Raw genomic sequence first — 11603 nt, 5'->3', positions numbered from 1 at the left:
GACTTTTCTAAGCAACAATTTTGGAGTTGAATAAATAGAAATAAATATATACGAAGTAAATAAAAGAAATAAGGAGAGTTCCAATTAGAATAAACCTCGTTATCACGAGTATTTGTCAAGATCATCGAGACAAAAGAAAGAATTAGTATATAGGAAAGTGATCCAATTTTATTTAAGATTTCAATATCAATGGAGATTTTTAAGATAAGATTTCTTAATTAGTGGCAAATGGAATTCGCTTTTGAGTAGGATGCCTCACTGTAATTATCAAATAGTGGAGCCACTTACAGTGTAATAAGAACAAAATTCGACATACCTCAACATTTATTTCCTATTATTTTATGGTATTAGACAAAAGTAGTCAAAATTCGTTTAATTATTGCCTATTGAGTTATTGTACTTGACAATATGATTTGATGATTCATTTTTTTTTTCAGGATGTCCATCCGATTCACCGGAGCTTAACTCCGACTATATCCGGATCCGACTCGGGTATCACACCTGGTTTATGGTGGGTGAGTCTCCCAACAAGAGTTTCTACATATGGTGAGACTTGAACCCGAAATCTTCTTTAAGCGACATCAAGTTGCTCACCACTTAAGCCAACACTTGTTGGTGATTTGAAGATTCAATGCATTGATTTGATTTTATTTCACTGTTATACACCTTTGTCCCACTTCCTTGCAATCTACATTCACATATTTGTAATTCTTTAGATAAATGTAATTTTCAACATAAATGTTACATTTTGAGGTCTACGCTTGATAAAGTATTATTTTGTCATCTAATCAAATATGGGTAAAGATTATTACGAGTAAAAAAATGACATTTAAAAGACATGTATTAAGGCTAATTTACATAATCACAATTGCTATAGTTTAGACATTTCACATTGCTAATTGTTGAGGTTAATAAATTGGTGCAAATGCTATAGACCATCATCCACTGATATAGATATAGTGATATCAAGTTACGAGAAAAGAAAAAGGCCATGACAGAAGAATAAGAAGATCTATAGGCCATAATTTGAGAAGACCAGGCCGGCCTACTAGACAACATACGATGTATGAATCTAAGATAGGTCTAATTTGATTATGAAAATAGTCAACCATGATCACAACTCTACAAGAGACGGTGTCTATCAATAAGAGGAAGCAGGATGAACCATGGACAAGCGCCCCAGCAGGCTTCTACAGCATACATAACCAGCACTCAGAAGGATATCGTTTTGAGGAATCAAAGCCAGACTAATACTTGGTACAATCCAAGTCATACATGCATAAAATAGTACAAGAAGAATAAAGGAGGAATATTATGCCACTCAATCAGAATCTAAATGCTCAGAAATGTCTCACATCCGGTTGTTAGAATTTCTGATATTCTTCTTCAAGCAGCACTGCTATCAGCTGTATCAGGTTTAGGATCAATGGCAGGTCTTTTACTGGAGTCTGATTCCACATTCACAGAATTCATGTTCACACGCTTTACTCCCCTGCCCACAACACCAAGATGTGTGACTCCGCTGGCAGCTCCATTAGTGTGAGCACTGGATACAGTGGAGGAATCAAATTCTCCATTGCTTGTGGCAACACCAACACGTGAAGAACTTGCTGGTGCAGATGCAGAAGCCTGCTCATTGGCCCTTGCTTTGGCAGCTGCCAATCCCAGGATATCAGATAGGATAGAGGTCGGGTTGGATACCAGTTGCTGCAGATCTTCAAGCTGGTGACAGATGCACAGTTAGCCTAGCAGTCCCAGAGCAGGAAAAGGTAATCATAGGAAGGTTGGGGAAGGGGAGGTACAAAAAGAGAGCGATAGCGGGAGACTTGCCTTTTTCTCCAGGTCACTGGAGAGACTCTTCAATGTTCCAATCTCTGCTTTTTTTGCTTGTTTATCAGCGGCAGCATCCTCAGAAGCATCTGGTGTCCTCGTCAATTCATCCAATAAACGCTGCATCCTTGATTTACATACAGATATTGCCTTCTCACAATACGGAATAGCTTCTTGGGACCTGGAGCCAACCTCTAGACAAAGGCAGATGCGGAAGTTTCTGACATATACTGTGAAGGTTACAAATGAGCAAAGCAATGAAATAGATAATGATTTTTAACGACGGCAAGCCTGGAACCAATAACTCAAGAAGCATTCTATTAACATAGAATCAACACTTGGAATAAGAAGCTACCAAGAAGACTAATAACTAGAACCTTGTCCAAAGAATATAGAATGATCCATATAACCATGACTATTGCAGCCTGTATGTAAATTATGAATGTTCTAGTTAAGCTATGCATGGATTAGCTTACGAAGCAATCATAAAACATATAAAGAAATGTCTAGCATGCACTATGCAAGGGAAGTCAACTCAAGAGTCAACAAACATAGTCCCAATCCTGGGGGAAACTTGATACCACCTAAGATTTTCAGAATACAGCAAAGCTTGAAGGATACAATTCAGCGATATAGCGATTATCAGGTTCAACCAAACTCTCCAAGATGGCAAGTGCTTTCTGATAATCACTGAGAGATGTCTCGATATCCTCTGCAAAGAAGCAATCAAAACATCAAACATGATTTAGAGAAAATGAGTACCAGCATGATATATTAGGCCAGCAAGAAAACTTGAACAGGCAGTCAATAATTGGGGTAATGATCAACAGACTGATTCATAGCCAATTAAAAGAAATTATTATATGATACCTCTTTCAAGGGAAACTTCAGCAAGAGCCGACAAGATATCAACCATGTCCATTGTCTCCTTGGACTGCTTTTCTGAAATTGCTCTAGCAAGATCAAGCATTTTCCACGCCAGATCTAAGTCAGACTCATCCTCCTCAGCTTCATTAACTTCATCTGTATCACTTTCCTCATCTTCATCTCCCTCATCCTTGCTTGGAACTATCTCGAAAGAAAGTAAACGATCAAAGTAAGAAATGCGAGGAAATCAAACACAGTACATAATGTTTCTGAAGAAAAATTTGGATTGAACTTCTGGCCATTGCAACTGTCTACTGTTTTGCCAGACTAACAAACATGGGCTTAGGCCAAGCACAAATCTGAGATGTTTATGATTTATCTATTCAATGGTGTTAAAACATAATATACCAACATCCAATTGAAACTCCTACCTCCATCTTGACCATCTATCACTAGTTGCATCATATTTATTTTTTACACAATTCCTATACTAACTTTGACCACATTCCCAAAATGATTTGGGGCCAGCTAACATGCCTAACATGCATTGTCATAAGGAACCGTCCGCAAACTAATTTTTTTAAATTGTTGTTGAGTTAATTTCATTATATACTTTCAAAATAAGATTATCTATAAAAGCATAATGAAAGATAATACTTTGTAACAATCAAAGTACTATGTTGGCACACATGTCTAGTCAGAATGATGCAACTATAAAGAAACAGAGGTGGTAGTCTTTACGCGTCTTTAAACATCAAACACAGACATGCTAATAGAGTTACCATCATCAGCGCCTTGCTGCTGACTTGAACTCGCAGGTTGACTTGAACTTGCACATTGCTCAGCATTACTTGAAACGGAAGCTAGGGATGATTCATGCTCAACAGGTTTCTTTGAAGATTCAATCTTAGCAGAACCTTCCTGGGATTCAGCATCTTTCTTTGGCATAGATCCCAAGGGATCAGCCTCCTCCTGTGCCTTGTACAACAATGCAAGGCCGAATTTATAGTATGATTTAATGCATTCAGGTGCAAGCTCACCATAATGAGCAACCCTGCAAAACAACACAAGATGGCCATACTAAGATTGCTAACCATTTATATAATTATATAGATGTACAGCAATTTTATATTTTATAAGCAAATACATAAATTCAGAGCACCCCAAGTAATGCAGCTAAGTAAATGCTACACCATATAAGTACAAGAATATCACTACAACTGGAGACAAACACATTCTTAAGCAAGTTAAACCATTGCCTGTTGTAGTAAAAGAAAAGGCAACCCAATGTCAAGGTATATAATCATCAAAAAACAAACATACAAGACGATAAGGCTTCTAAACTATTTATTTTAAAAGAGTTACAGTTCATTTAAAGGCTTCTCCATAGACCAAAATGAAAACAGCAAACATCTATCACATTGTTTACAGGGTCTAGGAGGCTAGCACATATGCAATCTTCAATTATTTGGTACTACAAAGAGATTTTGTTCCACCTATACGGCATATCCGGAAATTTAAATGTTGTTTTTGAATGAATTTTAGAGGTAAATACTACCAAAAACATGAAGGATATCCCAGGTTTATTTTCAAGTTTCAATCATAAGAAAGAGATCATAGGAGAGGGAGGATTCACCATTGGGTATGCTTCGTTTCATAATTTCGATAACCCCCTCCAACACCCCCCCCCCCCAACAAACCCCGGCATTGCCTAACAACTATATTTCCATGAGAAATCCTAATGCAGATACTAAAGCAGTGAATCATCATTATAAACCAAACACATTGAAGGTTTATAACTAATCTGAGCTTCTTATCCTAATAAGTTGCTTAATCTGCAAATTCTGCATCAAAAGGGGCATAACCTCAAAATCAAATGCACATATTTTTCTGGAATTACATTTGTAACAAAAGGGCAATGGGGCAGCCTTTTACAAACATTAAACCCCCAATTATTGTCCAAAATCATCAGTCATTTTCTACTTGCTTCAATCCAGAATAAATCCCCTAAATTCGCTAAAACCCTAAATTCGAAGCATTCAATTTCATCACTATAATCAGATATCTAAAGCACAATAATTTCAAGCAACATCTTGATAAAGAACAATCACCAATCACATTCCAATTTAAATTAATTAAATTAAAAAAAGAGAGAATTAAAACCCTAACCTGATTTCTAGGGCACGACTAAAGAGTTCAGCAGCATCAGGGAAGTCACCTTCTTTAAAAGTCAAGCTTCCTTTCTCCATTAACTCATCGGCAAACTCCAGACTCTTCTCGTGGTCATTTACAGCAGAGATTTCAGAAGATTCAAGGTTTTTGAGAGATGATTCAGAGTGTTCCCCTTGCGCATTCGACTGAATTGTTCCCTCGTTTGTAGTTACAGACTGATTAGGCGTTGGTTCATCTTCCGCCATTTTTGATGTAGAAGTTATGGTTGAAGCTTCATCTGCCATGGAAATTGGCAAGAAATTTAGGAGAGAGAAGGAAAGAAAAAATTAGGGGGAAAATGCAAAACCCTTTGGTTTGTGTTGTGGCGGAAAAACTGTACGGAAAATTATTTCAATCAGCGCATATTTCTTTTTCTTTTTCTTTTTCTTTTTTTCTTTTTGGATAAATGGACTGTTTTGTATGAATTGGTTTCTAAATTGTTGGGCTGTTCTGTATGAAATGGTTTCTAAATTGCTGGGCTGGTTTAGTCTGGCTAAGATACGAACTAGGCTATTTCTCAGTTTGACATACCAATTACTCAATCAGTATGCTATGGACCTGCGTCTAAGAAGCAAAATATTCATTAGGTTCAAAACAACGCATGGTTTATTAACAATGAGTTGTTGACTTGTTGCCTACATCCACAGACAAGAGAGAAGATCTTATAATGTTCTCCTTATTATGAGTTACTTTCTCTGTTCTTTTTTACTTGATTTGTTTTGTTTTTTACACTATTTACTACTCTTTCTTTGACCGTCTTTTGTGAATTATTGATGAGGAAAAACATGCTCATGTGGGATCTTGTTAGAATCGTCTAAATAAATATTATCTCAATATATAACTTTTATAATTAATACTTATAGAGAGTAAAAGTTATTGATGGCTAAAGTTGCGCATCGACAAGCGTGATAAAGGAAACAAGTCCAAGTAAAAAAAACGGAGGAAGTATTTCATAAGGATTTTTTTTAATAAGGTCAAACAAGCTCAAATAAGGATAATATTGAAGTTTATTTTAGCATTGGGCAAGGTCTTACAATATTATTTTGATCATAAATTAACCTTATATTAAGGAAGTGTTATGATCTAGTCTAGTTTCTAAAAAAAGGGAAGTGTTATGATCAAATTTTATAATCTTAGACCTTTTTTATTTCAGACATGGGCGAAGCCAGGGGTGGGCTGGCAAGGCCCCGACCCCCCTACGATCCAAAAATTTCATTGGAGATTACAAAGACTAGGTATGAGTATAGTGGATTATATAATGATACATACAAGAAAGTAATAACCCCAGCCCCAATTATTTTTTAATACTAGCTTAGTCATATTTCCAAATTGATGAAAATCAAGTAAACAAAATGAATTTCAATGAAAAGTAAATTTTAATAAAGTATTTAGATAACTTTAACAAGATTTCATATGGCTATATAACGAAATAAAATTAAAGTGGTGTATGTGACTCGTGCACACGGACCACACGTAATAATATGTTAGGGAGTAAAAGTTAATAAATAAATACTGTAAATAAATAAACTCGAACATTCCCTTCCCCAATTTTCCCGCGATCTTATATATAGCCCAATTCACCATTTTTCCTGTACAGTGTACACTCTCCTTCAACTTCAAACTTCCCTTCCCCTTTCTTTCTAATCTTGCAGTGCAAGTTTCTCTCTCCAAGCTCACAAACATGGCGGTTCATCTCCCATTCTCTCTCCAAAAATCCTCATTCATACTCGTTACTTCTCTGTTTTCGGATCATTCTTACACCTCTAAGTTCAATTCTCTGCTTCTCCTTTCGTTTCAGGTTGTCGCACAGCTGGTGAAGGAAGAGGAATTGGCTCAGAAACAATCTGCTCTTCTGGTAAATTTCTTTCAAATTGAAAATTTAATTGTCAGTTTCTTAGCTTAATCGTAGATGAAATTTGCTATCGTTTGTTCGATGATTGAATTTCCGTTGATTTTGAGCTTCTTTACTTCATCGCTTGAATTTCTACTTAGCTTAGGGTTTAATTTTGTATTATTACAATGTGATCATCAAAGTCTATCTTCATCCTTGATTCCTTGTGTTAAACGTGTTGCCGATTGAATTTCCGTTGATTTTGAGCTTCTGATAATTCGTTGCTTGAATTTCTACTTAGCTTATGGTTTAACTTTGTATTATTATTACAATGTGATCATCAAAATCTATCTTCGTCCTTGTGTTGATTGTGTTGTCAATTGAATTTCTGTTGGTTTTGAACTTCTGATAATTCGTCGCGTGAATTTCTACTTAGCTTAGGGTTTAATTTTGTATTATTAAAATGTTATCATCAAAATCAATCTTCATCCTTGTGTGAATTGCGTCATCGATTGAATTTCCGTTGTTTGTGAGCTTCTGATTATTCGTTGCTTGAATTAGGGTTTAATTTTGTATTATTACTTAGTGATCATCAAATTCTACCTCCATTCTTGTGTTAATTGTTTCATCGGCTAATATCACTGTTATTGTTGAGTTTGTGAGCTGTGGTTTATGCGAAGTGTTTCCAAAAATGTCTGAGAAAGTAGTTGTAATTGAATGTTAATTGATAGATTTGTGAGCATAAAGTTTAATTTCAGTTGTAATTTGATTTTGTATCTATCATATGGATTTATTGTTTGCGATGAGCATTTGTGCTGAATATTTGGAGATCATACTTCGTATTTTAGTGGAAGTTGAACTACTGAATTCTGGAGAATTAATTATACATTGATAAAATGTGAGCTTAATATCTTATTTTCAAACCTCTTTAATTTCAATCTTCTGCTAGTTTAATTGTTCTACGAGAATTATGTTTTAATCAAATGATCAATTGATGACGTCGATTAGGTGGACATTTGGAGGTGTAACCAGTATTTGGCTATTTGCTGATTAAAGATACTTTTATTTCAGATTATGAATTTGCTTCATTACATAGGATGCCAATTTCCAGAGAAATCTTTCAATGATAAGAATGTTCCTGCTTCAGGTATCTTATGTTGGTTTCATTTTTTGTGTCTAAAGATGATAACCTGGCATTGTAACATAATCTTTGTTTTGAAAATTCGTGTTAATCAACAGACATGAAGATAAAGATGCTGATACCAGAGGATGCTGAGACAGCTGAGTCCCATCGACTGATAGATTGGACGGAGAAAGGAGAGTACACTCTGATTTTAACATATAACTTATTTAACTGCTATGTTTTGTTATGAATTGGCTATATTACTACTTGCGTACCGGTAGCTAATAAACTTGGTTGTGTTGTCTCTGCAGGCTTATATGAAGCACTGCAGAAGTACCTATGGACATTATTGTTAAGCATATGCGAGGCTACTAATGATCTGACAGTTGAGGAAAATGCAAGTAAGATCCTTCAGCAACTCTAAAAAAGTAACTAACATATAGCTGCATTTTTTGGAGTCAATCAGAGAGTCAATTACATTGACATTGTCATTTTACTCATTATAATGCCACCCATAAACATGTTTACATTTCAATTATGATGTTAAGGAACTCATTGATGCTACTCATACTAGACTACAATGTCTAGCTATGCAAATCAATTGTTGATATATGATACATGTTGCAGTTTCTTTTAGCTACCCAAATGCTCAGAGTACCAAAGTCTGCATGATTTTCAATTGCATCGGAAACAAAAGGCAGGGAGGAACTTTCAAAAGCAACTCTACTAATGAAATGAAGTAATTCCTACTATTATAAACTTGTGTTTATTGATATTCTTCCTTTTGATTAAATGCACAGAGTAGTTCACTTACTTTGATGTTGACATGGACTTATTAGTTTCATGTATTATAAATATTGTAGGAGTTCAATCTGCCAAATGATTCATACTTCAGTTCAGCTGGTGAGAACTCTTGACAAAATGCCAGAAAAGGTAAAAAAATAAAAATAAAAAAATAGCAAAGTAGTGGTATACTAGTATGAAATTTGGTATGCTTATACTTTTTTATTATATTCTCTCTCATTAAAGTGCACAATTGTGATGAAGCTTCTGTACTTTGATCATGTGATATGTTTGCATGTATGATCTATTGTATTTGTGCTTGTCATTATGCATACTGAGTATGTAGTAATTTAAGTTATTTTAGAGGAAATCCTTAAGCTCATAAGATGATACGAGTATATTTTTTTAAAAGTTGACAAGATCCATAACCTTATGCAGTAACATTTTAGTTTTAGAAGTTCACAACTATTGGAGTCACACATCTGCAAACTAACTACATTCTTCGGGTGACATTATTGAATCTTGCAATAACATATCAAGAACAAAAGTAATAACATGTAAAATAATTGATTCTTAGTTTTACTGTGGTAACAAGAGCTTTGATATGTATGCATTTTTGTTGTCCCTGCTCCAACATGCCTTTCCTATGTTTAAGATTATTCATGGCATATATCTTCATTTTGAAAGTCCACGAACTTAAATTGCAGCTAACAGATCTTGAATCACCATTCATCAGAGGACCCACAAACAAGGTTGGAAACATGAGTAGTAAGCATTTTGTATTACAACACGAAGGTGTGCTGGATCCAAAGTTCCCTAAGATGGTAATTATCTTGACTTAGGAGAAAGAAAGCCACTTCCATGTTAGGTTGTACTGCTAATTAAAACCACTTGCTGCAGACTAGGAAGTTGCTTTGTTACACTAAATTCAATGCTTGCAACGTGAGAAGCCTACTTTTGGAGACTTTTTTCAATGTTAAGAAAGTTCTTACTAGAGGTAATTTTCTTGTTGAGTTCACTTAAGTGTCTGAAGACAAAATTCTGTTATTAGCACAACTAATAAGTATATGTATGTTTTGGATGCTGAGTCCTTTTGACTTATAAAATGGATGGAGAGAGGCAGTAAACTTTTGATTGTTTCAAAATCTACTTGTTTAGCTGATGTACTGTATTTCAGGAGTGCATGATGCATTGCGAAAGAAGAATCTGCTGCAAAAAGAGGTAGATTTGTTAATTATGATATGGTTGGATTAGAAATGTACAGTTGTAAGAGCCTTCCTTTTGATCGTGATCTTTGCAGGTCAAGAAGAGTGTGCTGAGTCCTTGTTCTGTTGACAATGAAGAAAAAGACCTGATGGAAGGCAGTGACATGCTAGTCGACTCAAGCTCATCGGATAATGATTCTGGAATTGGGGACTTTCTAAGTAAGGCTGATGAGTATGATCCTGCAGGAGTGTGGACAGCTGATAATGATGGCGGGTGTTTGCTGAATGAATATGAACGTGACTTCTTTTACATTGCACCTCTAGATGTGGCCTTCAAAACAATTGGTATCTTTGTTGAGATTCCATCGGGAATTTCAAGCAGTGTGGGAACATCTGATGAATTTGAGTATTATTGGATTGCTGAAACCACTAAACAAGACTGCTTACATTCAGGAAGTATCTTAAACCTCAAAGCACATATTCGGCGTATTGTTGATAGTGTGGGCAGCTCCCTTGTGCCAGAGACATATGGTATGACTTTACAGCGCAAAATTCCACCAAACACTACCTATGTGACGATTCCCATAAAATTTGATCAGATTGTTAAGGTGATAGATCGAATAGTGATACATCACGAGACTAACAACTATCTGTGAGACGGACTACCCTCCTAAGTTCAGAATCCTACATGATGGTAGACTGAGTATCTTTTACCTCAAGGTACAAAATTGACTTTTAGAAATGCAATTGCTAGGAATAAATTTTTGGGACTTCTTATAGAATTTCAGCATTATATGTACGTACATGATTGTGATTTTGTGAACTGTCCTATGTCATGAGAAGTGGGTTCGTTTTTGATGAATAAATTTGTAACATCAAGTGACGTACTAGTTGAAATTTTTTTGCCTTGAAAATAATGGCACGGGAAAGACATTTCTAGTTTTTTTTTTTTTTTTTTTTTTTTTTTTTTTGCCAATATAATTTAGACTTCAAATTGGACTTTTAAGAGTTGAAATGACTCCAAAACCTTATCCGGACAATTTTTTTGGCTTGAAAATAAAAAATTATACATTGAAAACATCAAGTGCCTCCCACACGTCAGTCAACATCGGATTCCGGTGATCAACTCCCACTTTCCGACCATAAGGTCTCTTCTTACAAAAAAATTGCTTATAAAGTTCTTTCATGTCACTTTTAACATAAGATTCTTTCTCACAAGTGAACTTAAAAATTCTTTTTTGACAAAATTTTCATCTATTAATGTTGGTTACATACATCCATTAGAGCATCAACATTTATGGATAATTTTCTCTTCTCACCTAGTGCATGATTAGTGGGTTTTGGCATCCAATTGTGCAAATTAATCTCCCAAAATATATTCTTATTAAATGAGAAAGTAGTAACATTGGTGAGAAGGTCCGATTCTCATTTTTTGTCCAATGACTAAGTGAGGATCCTATTCCAACCATAATATATTCCACCCCTACCATGAAGAAGTAACAATAGGTCAATAGCAAAACTCACCCACCCCAACATACTTGGGACAGTTTTCAAATGGCCACGATAAAATTGTGGCCATTATATTAAATCAAATCACAACCATTTAATTATAATGACTAATGTGAACCGTTGATATGATTTATTTTTATTTTATTATTTTTTTAAAAAATTGGCCCAAAAAAAAAAAACTACTCGTTCTTATCAGTTATGCTTCAGTTTCTTCTTTATTTACTCAAAAAATTTCTCCATCACT

The 11603-nt window shown here is 35.1% G+C and overlaps 2 protein-coding genes across 2 annotated transcripts; one reads left to right on the top strand and one right to left on the bottom strand.

Moving 5' to 3' along the window:
• Positions 1-906: 906 nt before the first annotated feature.
• On the bottom strand, positions 907-5216 carry LOC145563457 (uncharacterized). Its single transcript, XM_081623905.1, has 6 exons — positions 4867-5216; positions 3480-3751; positions 2701-2898; positions 2452-2542; positions 1831-2050; positions 907-1722 (listed from the first exon to the last, which is right to left on the bottom strand). The coding sequence occupies exons 1-6, from the start codon at positions 5151-5153 to the stop codon at positions 1387-1389; spliced, it is 1404 nt and encodes a 467-aa protein (XP_081480031.1). The 5' UTR covers positions 5154-5216; the 3' UTR covers positions 907-1386.
• Positions 5217-7837: 2621 nt separating this feature from the next.
• On the top strand, positions 7838-10795 carry LOC145563456 (uncharacterized). Its single transcript, XM_081623904.1, has 8 exons — positions 7838-7886; positions 7979-8263; positions 8490-8601; positions 8726-8795; positions 9353-9469; positions 9546-9642; positions 9823-9866; positions 9946-10795. The coding sequence occupies exons 3-8, from the start codon at positions 8531-8533 to the stop codon at positions 10504-10506; spliced, it is 960 nt and encodes a 319-aa protein (XP_081480030.1). The 5' UTR covers positions 7838-7886; positions 7979-8263; positions 8490-8530; the 3' UTR covers positions 10507-10795.
• Positions 10796-11603: the final 808 nt, after the last annotated feature.

Source organism: Chenopodium album, chromosome 10, assembly GCF_948465745.1.
Source record: "Chenopodium album chromosome 10, dcCheAlbu1.1, whole genome shotgun sequence".
Lineage (NCBI taxonomy): Eukaryota > Viridiplantae > Streptophyta > Magnoliopsida > Caryophyllales > Amaranthaceae > Chenopodium > Chenopodium album.
This window is presented reverse-complemented; position numbering and strand designations above follow the sequence as displayed.